This window comes from Tamandua tetradactyla, chromosome 8, assembly GCF_023851605.1.
Source record: "Tamandua tetradactyla isolate mTamTet1 chromosome 8, mTamTet1.pri, whole genome shotgun sequence".
Classification (NCBI taxonomy): domain Eukaryota; kingdom Metazoa; phylum Chordata; class Mammalia; order Pilosa; family Myrmecophagidae; genus Tamandua; species Tamandua tetradactyla.
In genome coordinates this window covers 42254890-42270726 of record NC_135334.1, presented here as the reverse complement: position 1 = coordinate 42270726, position 15837 = coordinate 42254890, and the positions used below count along the sequence as shown (strand labels likewise).

Below are 15837 nucleotides of genomic sequence, written 5' to 3'. Positions count from 1 at the left end.
CTGGGCTAACGCCCCCAGCCAAGGCAGGAGCGTAAAGCGAAGCCCGGGAGCCGAATGCCTGCGGGTGGGTGGGGGCAGGAGGGTCAATGGGCAAAGGGGCGGGGTGGCGCGGGGTGGGAGCGCAGCGGTGGGGAGGAGGGTCTCCGAGTCGGGGCCCGATTTGCAAGCTCTCTGAGCCTGCGTCCGCTGAGGGGGAGGGTTTCCCCGGCCCGGCCCAAGTCGCTGCTGGGCGCTTCTGGCTCACAGCGTAAACGACTGTCAAGAGAGTAGCAGAGCGGAGTTGCCGGAAGTGTCTACGGGCCGCAAGAAAAACTTTTCGGCTCCGGCTACGGCCCGGAGCCTCCCAGCTTCCGCGCCGGGAGCAACGATGCGCCCCGATGACAACGACCTGAGCGATCCCGCGCCTCGGCCCGCCGCCTGCGCCTGCGCTCCCCTCACCTCGGGGGAGGAAGCCTGAGCCCAGAGGCGTCCGCGCGCCGCGGGAGCCCGGCGCAGGCGGCGCGGCGCGCGGGACCCGTTTCCTTTGCGCCTTCCCCTCGCGTCCCGGTGCGTTCCATACGACCGCGCGTCTCGAGCGCCGGCTGCGGCCGCTCGCTGCCCCGCCCTGACCGCCGGCCCGGACGTGCCCTTGGCCGCCGCTGGCAGTGCCTGGGCCATGGGGCTGCCCACTCTGGAGTTCAGCGATTCCTACTTGGATAGCCCGGATTTCAGGGAGCGCTTGCAGTGTCATGAAATTGAGCTGGAGCGAACCAACAAGTTCATCAAAGAGCTGATCAAGGACGGTTCTCTGCTCATCGGGGCGCTGAAGAGTAAGTAGGGCTGGCAGGGAGGTGGGGGAAGTAGTGAGGTATCAAGGTGTCCCCGCGGAGTGCGGGTCTTTGGGGTGGGACGGAGGAGACGAGCTTCTTTTGTTTGAATGGATTTGGGGACAGAAGCTGAAGAGCTCCCCTGCTGGTGGCCAACCAAGTTTGTTCTTAGGTGTTCTTACTAACTCCCATGTCTATAAAGAAGGCAAAGCTTTTATGGGTACTGAAATATATTCTGAGGAAAGTCGAATTAAGTCACCTTTTTGTATAACGCTCCTGAAAAGATTTTGGGTACTATTGATCTTTTTTACAAGTTCATTAATTTGTGCCTAGTTTGAACCCTAAAAAAAAAAATCTTTCAGGCTAATCTTAAGGGTAAAATTAAGCAAGTTAATTTAGTGATATTTCAGAGAAAATATTAATTTCGTACGTTCGTCAGTGACTATTAATTAGGCACAACCAATTGAGTCGACTTCCTTTTTTTTTTTAAAGACACATTTGCAGTTTTGCCTTTAGTAAGATTCACGGAGACAGCATGGAACCAGTTGATTTTCTCTCTTTTTAAGTTTTCTGTGCATCTTAATTTTTGGTGTGCATTGCGTATCTGGTGTTAGTTCAGTAACCCGAGCTTGAGAGTTCAGTGGCTTAAGGCAAATCAGAACTTCTTAGGATCCTTGGAAGGCAAACACTGCCCTTAGGGGCTTCTCCCACCTTTTCCTGACTGGATTTTCTTTCCTCCCTGTGGTGTCCTTTGGCTCTTCATTTTCCATTACTAAAACTTGAAAGAGTGTCTGAGACTGAGTTTCTCATACAGAGAATTGAGTGATTAAATGATGAGATTTGTTATTTTTCGCCAGGGGTATTTGCATTCTAATGGAGGCTTCTGAAAGCTTTAGGCTCTGAAATGAAGCCTTGGGAGTTTGTGCTTGTGAGAGCTGGGTGAGTGAGGAGTTGGGTTATCTAGTAACTCCTAAGGCATAAATAAGTAGAGGCAACAGCTTTGTATAGGTCAAGTGCGAGTGAGTGATAGTATGATGGGTGTGTTTGTCCGTGCGTGAAACTGAGACAGTGCTACCAGCTGAGCTGTGTTTTGAAGCATGCATTAAAGGCCAGGGTGGAGCTTGGCAAAATATCTTGTGTAGAGTAGAAAGTGAAATTAGTGCTCCTCAAATCTTTTATTTTAACCACCCCAAATGCTAAAACATTTACTTATCACAGGTGTTATTTAAAGCAGGATAAATAAAATGTATTCTGTGTGAATATTCACATAATTTCCAAATTTGAAGTGACTACTGGTAACGATGTTTACTGTGATTTGTGAAAAATAGGTTTGTCCACAGGTTTTTGCAAATCCTGGTTGAGGTCTCTGAACTATGCTCTTTGCCTATTGTACCTCCTCAAACAGAGCTTCTCCGATTCAGTGCTAAATGTCAAGTAGACTCTTGTTGGAGCTGCCAGATGTTCTATGAACAACTTTAGCTGCTTAAGTTTCTGTATAGTGAAGAGCTAAAAGGGTTGGTTCACACTTCCCAACCATTTTACAGTTTGGAAAAATGAGGCGAAGAGAAGTTAAGTCTCTTGCTTAATGAATTTCTCTCTCTCTCTCTCTCTCTCACACACACACAATGTTATGAGCTATTTGCAAGTATGTCATTTTTGTTTTTTAGTCTTGCCAATTTAAGTCTGACCCTTAGGGTAGGCTAAAACAGTCATCTTGGAATGTGGATCACATCAAAGTTCCTTACTCAGAGAGTTTAAATTTGGGTACACAAGAGTTAGCAAATTGCCCCTTTCCCTGCCCCCAAAATGCCCTGGGATGGGAACATAATGTATCCATTTTTTTTCCCCTAGAATATCCTGTCTTGTTTTTTGTTTGTTTCCTTCAAAAATTGAAAACACGTAGCTGTACTCTAAAATCTTTATTATTTTGCTATTGTTGTTACAACTGTCTTAGGATTCTAGAATCGAGCATTGCAAAAATCAGGTTATTCTCATCCTTATAGATTTGTTCTTCCATTCATAAGTGAAGAAATCTTGAGTGTAACCTCCTGAAGTCATAGACCCTGTCTCATTAATTTAGCCTTAAATATACAACTTGCTGCAGTCATTTTAGGAATCTTAGGTTTGTATTGAGATTATATTGCTTTAACTAACATTTGATTATAACATCTTTCATTGTAGAAGGAAAAAGGTTTATTCCTTGTTAAAATAATTCTCAGTTGCCACATGGGAAAGATTGCAGAGCAGAGGAACCCTTGGATGTCTCATGAGATTGCTCCTTTTTTCCCAGCAAGCCACTTTCTGTTCCCTGGGGAGGATGCTCTGAGGCCCAGCTGCAGCTGCTAAAGACCTCTGAAGCTGCTAGGGAGGAGTGCTTCTTCAGGGATTTGGAACCTGCCTCCTTTTATGTCGGGCCCAAATGGGAAGCCTCCTTTTTCTTGGTCCTGCCCCTCTTCCCTTCTTGTTTGTGGAAGCCTCCACCTCCCCTGACTTGAAGCTTTTCTGACTTCTCCCCCAACTATTCCAGTAGGTGTATCCATTATCCATTTCAAGTTTTTAGCACTTGGCCGTTATTTTTAAGTTAAGGATTTCTTCCTATAATCTTTTTTTTAGCTGATAATCACTGATGCCTTTCTAAGTATCTTATATTATTTCCACCCTTGTTAATAACTTTTCTGATAAGGGTTTTGGCCTGCACTCTTTTAATGGATATATTGTGCCTGATAAGGGTTTACAAAGGGGAATCTCATGTGCTCCTTGATTTATGGTCCAGGATGTACGTTTGTTTAGTAGACTATTTATAGGGGCCTTATCAGTGAAGATGTTGAACTAGGTGATTTCAGTTTTAAATGCTATATGTAAGATACTTTTATATATGTAAAATTTGTTAAAATGGCATTGCATTTGATATTCATATCTATGAGAAAAAGGCAAAAAGGCTAACAAAATAGTTACTTAAGTGGATTGACTGAGATCTGAGTTTTAAATTCTAGTGTTGGCAAATACTGTGTGACAGTTGGCAGGTAATGTAACCTCTTTAGTTTCTACCTTTTCTTTAAAGGAGGAAAAGTGAATGAGGAAAATAAGCCCCGCCTCTTTGGATTGGTCTGAATATTAAGCATATAATATAAAATGATGATAAGGAACTCATCAGATTGTTTTGGCATAGTCTAAGTATCCAATTGGTATTTGTTTCCTGATAGGAAATCAATCCAGAAATGTAAAGTGATAAATAAATGATGAGTTCATGGTCACATAATATTTATTGATAGAGTTTAGAATGAAAATAGATTTTCTGATGTCTCTTCTAGTGCTTTCTCCACTACAACAAGTTTTTGACTCCCTGTTCTTCTAAGACCAAGTCTAGTTGTGATGTTTGTTTCAATCAATAATAGCCCTTGAAAAGTGCTGCATCAAATCGAGGGTTTTTCTATTGCCTGGAACAGGTTTATTTCCGATATATGTCAGATAAAGGGTTGGTTTGAAGGCCCTCTCCTTCCTTATCTGCTATGGCATGGGTTCACCAAAGCCAGAATCACTATCATTTATAAATTTTGTTTGAGCCTCCTCAGACCCTATTCTATGGGATTTGAGATTTTGACTGCTGGCAACCTCCGTTATTTTGGAGACAGCTCCAGTTTATTTTTGGCCATTTCAGACTGAGTGTTGGTTAAATTCATGTCACAAAAGTTTTCACTCTGTATTATACTGACTTTGAAATTTCCTTTACTGCTCTCTCTTGAGTTCAGTGTCTTTATTTTCCTATTTCACATCAAATGTCTTTAAATCTTTTTATTGCTAGGGTTATTTGTTCACTTTGTTACCTGCCATGTAGACACTTGGTGAGTAATATTGGAGAATATTCTTGATACTGGTAAATCAGGATTTTGTTCATGTTGTATGACTCAACATCTCCACCCTTTCATCAAATGTTATTCTATGAACTTTGTTCCTTTAACAGGTGCCACTCTTAAGTTGTGATTCCTTGAGTTGTGAAATTATAGGCTGTTTTTGCATATTGATTTTCTCCTCTTAGGGCTCATAGCATGCATACCAAAAAAAAAACACATTTCAATTTCTCCTTTACTGTTTTTCTTTCTACTTTAACTCCAAAGAACCGCTTTTAAGTGGAATGAGCTATGTGAAGAATAGACAGACTTAGTTAAAAAAAGAAAAAAAAAAAGAATTGTATTCACTGAATTAAATTGGTGGAGTAGGAAGAGCAATCCTCGATTCTTTCCTCAACCGTAGCATTTTGGCCCCCCACCCTTTTCACTGTTTCCTGCTCATTGCCTTAGACTGGTACTGCCCAACTATTTGGTCTGCCTGCTACTTCTTAGACTTTTGAGTAATGTTTTTCAAAGTTGTATTTCTGAGCTTCTTTTAAAGAAAAACATAAATGTTCATGGGCTTAACTGTAGGTATAGTTGTTTTTTATGGGGTTAAGTAAATATATACAAGCATGAAACTATAATTTCTATGACATTTATACAATTTTAAAACAAAATTACTTTTTTCAAATTAATTACTGTACAAATACTGTGAAGCCAATGAAGACTCAAGTCCACTACATTTAGTTCGATGGATGATGATGTTTTGTGGAAACTAAATTCCTTTCACACAGAGACTGCTGGTACCTAGCTTGTGCGTTGTTGATAATTCACTCTCTCACTATTTTCCTCATTGGAAATGTAGTTCTTAAAAATTTTATCACCCTAATGATGGCCGCCTTTTATTATAAACCTTATTTCTCCATCATATTGCCTCTGTTCTTAAAGTACTAACTCCTGGCACTAGTGATCCCTGTTACCAACAAGGAAGACATTGAATCAGGTGATAGCAGTTGATTGCTCATAAGTTGATAAAGAAAATAGAGTTAATTAGGCCATCATCAAAATTTCTCAAGAAGTCTATCCTGTGTCTATAGACTTCAGTTTGAGGTATAATACTATGATACACTAGTTATTTTAGAGGGGAAGAACATCCTAAATGCAAATACCACATTGATAAGTGAAAGGGTGAAGTACCTTTGTTTTCCATTTGCTGTTTCACAAATGCAGCCTTGTTTCACTGGGTTTTTCACTTTATGTCGTTCTCTATTTTTTATATGTGAATATTCAGGACTCACTTCGCTACCAGAATTTCTGGCGGCAAATAGAGAAGGAATTAAATAAAGGCAAAAGAAAAAAAAAGAGACAAGTTTAAGGAATTTGTAAACTGTTGCAAAGTTATTGCGTTGTTTACTTGGTTATCCTTCAGCTGTTTTAGCAGGAACTGCTATAGTTTTAGGTATTTAAATTTGCATGTAAGTTTTACTTTAAGTGAAACTCCTTGTAGATTCATGTTCAGTCTGCCAGAGTTACTTCACTGTTAAATGTGCTAAGTTCATGTTGCTAATCAAAGGTGTGGATGTGTGATTCCTTCAGCTATTCATTTGGTTCTTAAAGTCATTAGACTGAGTAAAATGAGCAGAAGTAACTGCATTTTTCAAATGAACTGTAATTAATTTTAGGAACTGGTCGATTAAGAAGGTGGTGCTTTAAAGCTTTGCTTCAGAGACCTACAATAGTACAAATAAAAGCAGTTCCGCTTGTGTTAATTTAGATGGGTGTCTTGGTGTGCATCAAAATGGAATTAAATTGGTCTGATTACTTCATTGACCCTCTTCTCTTTCTCTGCCATGCGGTTAATAGATGCCCTTTAACAGTATCTTTCCTTCCCCAGGATTTCCTTTTTTAGCAGGTACTAATTAAAAGGTGAGAATATGGGTTGCTGGAGGAATAGGAAATGGTTCCTGTTTGGTGGAGGACACAGGTGTAGAAATAACCACTTTATGCACTGCTCCCTAATCCGGTTAGGATGCTTGTGCTGTGAGAGTACAGAAAATTCAGGTACTTGCTAAATTTTAAGTTACTGAAAAGTTTCTCTAACAAACATCTTGTCAATTAACATTTCTTAGAGCACAATGTTAATTGTGTAAATAATGATATTTAGGCATTTTATTCAGATTATATAAATAATAGAGCTTGCAGTCAGTATTGCTTTGCTGTGAAATAAGATTTTATTAAAGTAATGTGTATGTTGAGTCTGGAAAATCTTTTCTCTAGATTTATATACAGAAATATTAGATTAAAAAATTCAGAATATTGAGCTGCTTTCAGTTAATGTTATGAAATAATGTTCATTATGGGCAGGTAAGAACGGGTAGGGAAATGGTGAGGGTATTATTTAGTCTTGAATCTCTTTCACTGACATTGTTTCCTGTTTGAGCTGTGATTACCACCTATAGTAGCCACAGCCATCCTTGCTGCCTGATCAGTAATTTCAGCTCATTTCAACCTTCTAGGCAGGTGCCAGCCTCTCTATAGCCCCATTTGCTGCTGCTATTCCTCCCCCCTAGGGGGTATTAGACTAATAATTAACTCTTTGGATAAATAGTCACAATTTCTTCTATTGATTTTTTTTATTTATTGATTTTTGTCATTTCAATTTTTAGATTCTATGGTAAAAATATCCATTCCTTAAATGTTATTGGTTTATCTGATTTGGCTGATTAACCTGGGAAGATTAAAAGCATCTTGTAATTTGTGAAGGATGGGGAACCATTCTGGGGTTGGTTCTCAAGGTCAGGTGATTGTAAAAAAAATTGGGAAAAATGCTTCATGTATATAACTTTACTACATTAATAGTACTCTCCCTGAACCCTGGCTTTACTCTGAAAATAGGTAGCACAGAATGTCATCCCATTATTTGGAAGCCAGACACATTCCTCAGTAATGGAATTTCTATATTTCGAATGAAAACAATGGAAAAAAAGTGTGGTAGGAAATGGGGATAGCAAGGAAAAATAAAAATTAGTTGTGGAAACAATTTAAATTAAATTATGGTTTTGGGTCTTAAGTGATATGCTGTGTGCCTCCTATGAAAATGTTACCATTTACATGAGAGGATCAGAATTAGATTACCTTTTCAACTGTTTTAAAAGTTGGTTGGGAGAGTGCCTGGGTGGTTCAGTGGTAGAATGCTTGCCTTCCATGTGGGAGACTGGGTTCGATTCCTGGACCATGACACGCTCCCACCCCCACCCCCCCAAAAAAAAGTTGGTTGGGGAATAATTGGGTTGTTTCTGAAAGCCTGGTCTGTAAAATTATAGGCCGTTTGACATGTGCATTAGATTGAATGATATTAAATTGCCTTTTTTCAACTTTTTTTGACCTATAAACATTAGTGCCAAACATCTCAATGCAGAGAAACTTGCTTTGTATCCTACAGTATCTTCTCTTTGTGTAAAAGTTCTGTTTTTGAAAAGACTATACATTGTTGTTTAGGGCAGGGTACTATATGTGCTATAACATAAAATGATAATTGTGTTCAAATTGTATATGCTTTATTGATTTTTTTTGTCTGCTGGACTGTTATGATCAGGTTCATATGTCAACTTGGCCAAGTTCTGGTGCCTGTTTGTCTGGTTGGGCAAGTGCTGGCCTGTCTGTTGTGGTGAAGACATTTCATAGAATTAAATCATGATCTCGTCAGCTGCATCCACAGCAGATTCATTTGTAATCAGCAAAGGGGCGTGTCCTCTGCAATGACTGATGCTTGATCTAATCACTGGCGGCCTTTTAAGGAGGATTCAGAAGAGGCAGGCTCTCTTCCTGCTTCAGCTAGCGAGCCTCTCCTGTGGAGTTCGTCTAGACCCTCCATTGGAGTTGTCGGCTTCACAGTCTGTCCTGTGTATTTTGGACTCTGCATTCCCATGGTTATGTGAGACATTTTTATAAATTTTATATTTGCGAGTGTTTCCTGTTGATTCTGTTACTCTAGAAAACCCTAACTAATACGTGGATTATTAATTACTGAAAGATATTTGCAAATATCTCACCACTAAAATGGGCTTATCTAAAAAAAATTTGGTTGGGGAAGATTTGAGGGGCATGGTTGCCATTAAAAATGGTTAACATTAGAATAGGGGTGACTTTCTAAGGGGCACACTGGGGAAGATTTGGGAAAACTGAAGCTCGGTACCCATGAAAAAATACTGTCAACGTAGAGATAATAGGAAGTGACATTTTAGAGTGTATACTGACTGCTTTCAATCCTGTTTTCCTCACTGTCCCTTTCTAACATTATTCCTTCCTCAGGAGCCTAGCTCCACCATTGCACCCTTTCCTCCATATGTGATACTGAATTCTTCTTTTTTCATTTATTTCCTTTCTCCTTTTTTTTTTAAATTTTTTTATTAACGGAAAGAAAGAAAAAAAGAAAAAAAAATAAAAATAAAAAAAAGAAATTAACACAACATTTAAAAATCATACCGTTCTACATATGCACTCAGTAATTCTTAACATCATCACATAGATGCATGATCATTGTTTCTTAGTACATTTGCATCGGTTTAGAGGAACTAGCAACACAACAGAAAAAGATATAAAATGTTAATATAGAGAAAAGAAATAAAAGTAGTAATGATAGTAAAAAACAACAACAAAAAAACCCTGTAGCTCAGATGCAACTTCATTCAGTGTTTTAACATCATTACTTTACAATTAGGTATTATTGTGCTGTCCATTTTTGAGTTTTTGTATCTAGTCCTGTTGCACAGTCTGTATCCCTTCCGCTCCAATTACCCATTATCTTACCCTGTTTCTAACTCCTGCTGGACTCTGTTACCAATGACATATTTCAAGTTTATTCTCGAATGTCTGTTCACATCAGTGGGACCATACAGTATTTGTCCTTTAGTTTTTGGCTGGACTCACTCAGCATAATATTCTCTAGGTCCATCCATGTTGTTACCTGCCTCATAAGTTTATCTTGTCTTAAAGCTGCATAATATTCCATCGTACGTATATACCACAGTTTATTTAGCCATTCTTCTGTTGATGGACATTTTGGCTGTTTCCATCTCTTTGCAATTGTAAATAACACTGCTATAAACATTGGTGTGCAAATGTCTGTTTGTGTCTTTGCCCTTAAGTCCTTTGAGTAGATACCTAGCAATGGTATTGCTGGGTCGTATGGCAATTCTATATTCAGCTTTTTGAGGAACCGCCAAACTGCCTTCCACAGTGGTTGCACCATTTGACATTCCCACCAACAGTGGATAAGTGTGCCTCTTTCTCTGCATCCTCTCCAGCACTTGTCATTTTCTGTTTTGTTGATAATGGCCATTCTGTTGGGTGTGAGATGATATCTCATTGTGGTTTTGATTTGCATTTCTCTAATGGCCAGGGACATTGAGCATTTCTTCATGTGCCTCTTGGCCATCCGTATTTCCTCTTCTGGTAGGTGTCTGTTCAAGTCTTTTTCCCATTTTGTAATTGGGTTGGCTGTCTTTTTGTTGTTGAGTTGAACAATCTCTTTATATATTCTGGATACTAGACCTTTATCTGATATGTCATTTCCAAATATTATCTCCCATTGTGTAGGCTGTCTTTCTACTTTCTTGATGAAGTTCTTTGATGCACAAAAGTGTTTAATTTTGAGGAGTTCCCATTTATTTATTTCCTTCTTCAGTGCTCTTGCTTTAGGTTTAAGGTCCATAAAACCGCCTCCAATTGTAAGATTCATAAGATATCTCCCTACATTTTCCTCTAACTGTTTTATGGTCTTAGACCTAATGTTTAGATCTTTGATCCATTTTGAGTTAACTTTTGTATAAGGTGTGAGATGCGGGTCTTCTTTCATTCTTTTACATATGGATATCCAGTTCTCTAGGCACCATTTATTGAAGAGACTGTTCTGTCCCAGGTGAGTTGGCTTGACTGCCTTATCAAAGATCAAATGTCCATAGATGAGAGGGTCTATATCTGAGCACTCTATTCGATTCCATTGGTCGATATATCTATCTTTATGCCAATACCATGCTGTTTTGACCACTGTGGCTTCATAATATGTCTTAAAGTCCGGCATCACGAGACCTCCAGCTTCGTTTTTTTTCCTCAAGATGTTTTTAGCAATTCGGGGCACCCTGCCCTTCCAGATAAATTTGCTTATTGGTTTTTCTAATTCTGAAAAATAAGTTGTTGGGATTTGATTGGTATTGCATTGAATCTGTAGATCAGTTTAGGTAGGATTGACATCTTAATTATATTTAGTCTTCCAATCCATGAACACGGTATACCCTTCCATCTATTTAGGTCTTCTGTGATTTCTTTTAGCAGTTTTTTGTAGTTTTCTTTATATAGGTTTTTTGTCTCTTTGGTTAAATTTATTCGTAGGTATTTTATTCTTTTAGTTGCGATTGTAAATGGGATTCATTTCTTGATTTCCCCCTCAGCTTGTTCATTACTAGTGTATAGAAAAGCTACAGATTTTTGAATGTTGATCTTGTAGCCTGCTACTTTGCTGTACTCATTTATTAGCTCTGGTAGTTTTGTTGTGGATTTTTCCGGATTTTCGACGTATAGTATCATATCGTCGGCAAACAGTGATAGTTTTACTTCTTCCTTTCCAATTTTGATGCCTTGTATTTCTTTTTCTTGTCTAATTGCTTTGGCTAGAACTTCTAACACAGTGTTGAATAATAGTGGTGATAGTGGACATCCTTGTCTTGTTCCTGATCTTAGGGGGAAAGTTTTCAATTTTTCCCCATTGAGGATGATATTAGCTATGGGTTTTTCATATATTCCCTCTATCATTTTAAGGAAGTTCCCTTGTATTCCTATCTTTTGAAGTGTTTTCAACAGGAAAGGATGTTGAATCTTGTCAAATGCCTTCTCTGCATCAATTGAGATGATCATGTGATTTTTCTGCTTTGATTTGTTGATGTGGTGTATTACATTAATTGATTTTCTTATGTTAAACGAACCTTGCATACCTGGGATGAATCCTACTTGGTCATGATGTATAATTCTTTTAATGTGTTTTTGGATACGATTTGCTAGAATTTTATTGAGAATTTTTGCATCTATATTCATTAGAGAGATTGGTCTGTAGTTTTCTTTTTTTGTAATATCTTTGCCTGGTTTTGGTATGAGGGTGATGTTGGCTTCATAGAATGAATTAGGTAGTTTTCCCTCCACTTCGATTATTTTGAAGAGTTTGAGGAGAGTTGGTAGTAATTCCTTCTGGAATGTTTGATAGAATTCACATGTGAAGCCATCTGGTCCTGGACTTTTCTTTTTAGGAAGCTTTTGAATGACTAATTCAATCTCTTTACTTGTGATTGGTTTGTTGAGGTCATCTATTTCTTCTTGAGTCAAAGTTGGTTGTTCATGTCTTTCCAGGAACCCGTCCATTTCATCTAAATTGTTGTATTTATTAGCGTAAAGTTGTTCATAGTATCCTGTTATTACCTCCTTTATTTCTGTGAGGTCAGTAGTTATGTCTCTTCCATTTCTGATCTTATTTATTTGCATCCTCTCTCTTCTTCTTTTTGTCAATCTTGCTAAGGGCCCATCAATCTTATTGATTTTCTCATAGAACCAACTTCTGGTCTTATTGATTTTCTCTATTGTTTTCATGTTTTCAATTTCATTTATTTCTGCTCTAATCTTTGTTATTTCTTTCCTTTTGCTTGCTTTGGGATTAGTTTGCTGTTCTTTCTCCAGTTCTTCCAAGTGGACAGTTAATTCCTGCATTTTTGCCTTTTCTTCTTTTCTGATAAAGGCATTTAGGGCAATAAATTTCCCTCTTAGCACTGCCTTTGCTGCGTCCCATAAGTTTTGATATGTTGTGTTTTCATTTTCATTCGCCTCTAGGTATTTACTAATTTCTCTTGCAATTTCTTCTTTGACCCACTTGTTGTTTAAGAGTGTGTTGTTGAGCCTCCATGTATTTGTGAATTTTCTGGCACTCCGCCTATTATTGATTTCCAACTTCATTCCTTTATGATCCGAGAAAGTGTTGTGTATGATTTCAATCTTTTTAAATTTGTTAAGACTTGCTTTGTGACCCAGCATATGGTCTATCTTTGAGAATGATCCATGAGCACTTGAAAAAAAGGTGTATCCTGCTGTTGTGGGATGTAATGTCCTATAAATGTCTGTTAAGTCTAGCTCATTTATAGTAATATTCAGATTCTCTATTTCTTTATTGATCCTCTGTCTAGATGTTCTGTCCATTGATGAGAGTGGTGAATTGAAGTCTCCAACTATTATGGTATATGTGTCTATTTCCCTTTTCAGTGTTTGCAGTGTATTCCTCATGTATTTTGGGGCATTCTGGTTCGGTGCATAAATATTTATGATTGTTATGTCTTCTTGTTTAATTGTTCCTTTTATTAGTATATAGTGTCCTTCTTTGTCTCTTTTAACTGTTTTACATTTGAAGTCTAATTTGTTGGATATTAGTATAGCCACTCCTGCTCTTTTCTGGTTGTTATTTGCATGAAATATCTTTTCCCAACCTCTCACTTTCAACCTATATTTATCTTTGGGTCTAAGATGCGTTTCCTGTAGACAGCATATAGAAGGATCCTGGTTTTTAATCCATTCTGCCAATCTATGTCTTTTGATTGGGGAATTCAGTCCATTAACATTTATAGTTATTAGTGTTTGGATAATATTTTCCTCTACCATTTTGTCTTTTGTATTATATATATCATATCTGACTTTCCTTCTTTCTACACTCTTCTCCATATCTCTCTCTTCTGTCTTTTTGTATCTGACTTTAGTGCTCCCTTTAGTATTTCTTGCAGAGCTGGTCTCTTGGTCACAAATTCTCTCAGTGACTTTTTGTCTGAGAATGTTTTAATTTCTCCCTCATTTTTGAAGGACAATTTTGCTGGATATAGGAGTCTTGGTTGGCAGTTTTTCTCTTTTAGTAACTTAAATATATCATCCCACTGTCTTCTAGCTTCCATGGTTTCTGCTGAGAAATCTACACATAGTCTTATTGGGTTTCCCTTGTATGTGATGGATTGCTTCTCTCTTTCTGCTTTCAAGATCCTCTCTTTCTCTTTGACCTCTGACATTCTAACTAATAAGTGTCTTGGGGAACGCCTATTTGGGTCTATTCTCTTTGGGGTGCGCTGCACTTCTTGGATCTGTAATTTTAGGTCTTTCATAAGAGTTGGGAAATTTTCAGTGATAATTTCTTCCATTAGTTTTTCTCCTCCTTTTCCCTTCTCTTCTCCTTCTGGGACACCCACAACACGTATATTTGTGCGGTTCATATTGTCCTTGAGTTCCCTGATACCCTGTTCGAATTTTTCCATTCTTTTCCGGATAGTTTCTGTTTCTTTTTGGAATTCAGATGTTGTATCCTCCAAATCACTAATTCTATCTTCTTTCTCTTTAAATCTATCATTGTAGGTATCCATTGTTTTTCCATCTTTTCTAATTTATCCTTCACTTCCATAAGCTCTGTGATTTGTTTTTTCAGTTTTTCTATTTCTTCTTTATGTTCAGCCCATGTCTTCTTCATGTCCTCCCACAATTTATCGATTTCGTTTTTGAAGAGGTTTTCCATTTCTGTTCGTATATTCAGCATTAGTTGTTTCAGCTCCTGTATCTCATTTGAACTATTGGTTTGTTTCTTTGACTGGGCCATATTTTCAATTTTCTGAGCGTGATCCGTTATCTTCTGCTGGCGTCTGGGCATTTAGTCAGATTTCCCTGAGTGTTGGACCCCATAGGTTGTAAGATTTTTCTGTGAAATCTCTGGGTTCTGTTTTTCCTATCCTGCCCAGTAGGTGGCTCTCGTGGCACACGTTTGTCTACGGGATCCACCAGTAAAAGTTGCTGTGGGTCCTTTAACTCTGGAAAACTCTCGCCGTAGGGGAGGTTTGGCAACCGAAGCGTCTTGGAAGAGTGCCAGCCGGCCCTGGGGTCCGAATGCGGGGAGGGTCGCCGGCCGCCGCAGCACGTGAGAGCGCCCGATCAAATTTCCTAGTCGGCCCTGGGCGCCAAGCGTGGCGGAAGGGCGCCAACTGTCGCAGCCCGGGAGAGTGCCCTGTTCCCAGCCGGACCGGGGAGTCACGTGTTTGGAAGGGACCCCCTGGTCACCGTTCTCTGCAGTCTGGGGATTTCTGACCCAACTCTTTCAGTTGGTCCGGGGGGCCTCGCGTGGTGGAGACGCCAGCCGCCGCAGCCTGAGTGGACCGCCTGCCCAATTCTGCCAGCTGGCCTGGGAAGGAGGAAGGGAGGGACTCCGGCCGCTTGCCATCCCGCCCAGGAAAGCCTGCGTCCCTCGGTGTTCTCACCGGAGCTGGTTCTCCCAGACAGTCAGCCGTTCCAGAATGGGGTACGCTGTCCCTTTGATCTCCGTCGTGGCTCGGGGAGCTGCTCTGTATTGTCTCCACTCCCCCAGTAGCTGTTCTGGAGGAGGAAAGGTGAGGGCGGCAAGGCTGTCGAGGCTGGTGGCGGAGGAGCTGGTGAAGGCGGAAGAGGGCACCGTGGTGGTTGGAGAGCCGCCGGAGCAGGAGAGGGAAGAGGGGAGAAGGAGGGCGGGCGGGTCGGCTGCTGCGGGGCGTGGGGGCCGCGCGGCGGGCCGGCGGAGAAAGAGAGGGGAGAAGGAGGGCGGGCAGGTCGGCTGCTGCGGGGCCCCTTTCTCCTTCTTTAAATGTTGTAGGTGCACAGAGATTCTTTCTCAGCCCTTTTACTGTTTGCTTTCGTTGTATAATAACATCTGCTCCCAGAGCTGTTGCCTGGACCTCATTTTCCAGAGTTCTGGACCTGGTTTTCACCAGCCTATTAAATGTAACCACACGGATGTGCTTCAGAGTCCTCAGACTCAAAAAAAAAGCCTAAAATGAAGGTCTTCCTTCCCTTCCACCTTACTTTCTTTGAGTTCTCATTTCTTCAGTTATATCCACACCACCTGATCATCTTATTGAGAAACTTCAGAGTCCCCTTTAACTCATCCTATTTCTTTACTCCACCCAGCTGCTACCACTAGGTTAGTCCTGCAGTTCTGTACCCCAAATATTTAAATGTGATTTTTTTCTTCCTGCATTAACACCCCCTCAGGGGTTTAGCTGTTTATTATGTTTTACTTAGTTTTTGAATATAAACTTGTAGATGCCAAGAATATTTGTATTTTAATTAGCTCTTATATCATGAATACTCAGTAACTGCTGAATACCAAC

General features: G+C 39.8%; 1 protein-coding gene across 3 annotated transcripts in view; it reads left to right on the top strand.

Annotated features, from left to right (window-relative positions):
* Positions 1 to 589: 589 nt before the first annotated feature.
* The window catches only part of ARHGAP42 (Rho GTPase activating protein 42), a 323631-nt gene continuing 308383 nt past the window's right edge, over positions 590 to 15837 (top strand). For 2 of the 3 annotated variants that reach the window (XM_077113175.1, XM_077113174.1), the window contains exon 1: positions 590 to 809. In XM_077113175.1, coding sequence (XP_076969290.1) covers positions 656 to 809 — 154 coding nt within the window. In that variant the 5' untranslated portion in view covers positions 590 to 655. The remainder of the gene's footprint in view (positions 810 to 15837) is intronic. The other variant, XM_077113176.1, reaches the window with a different exon arrangement.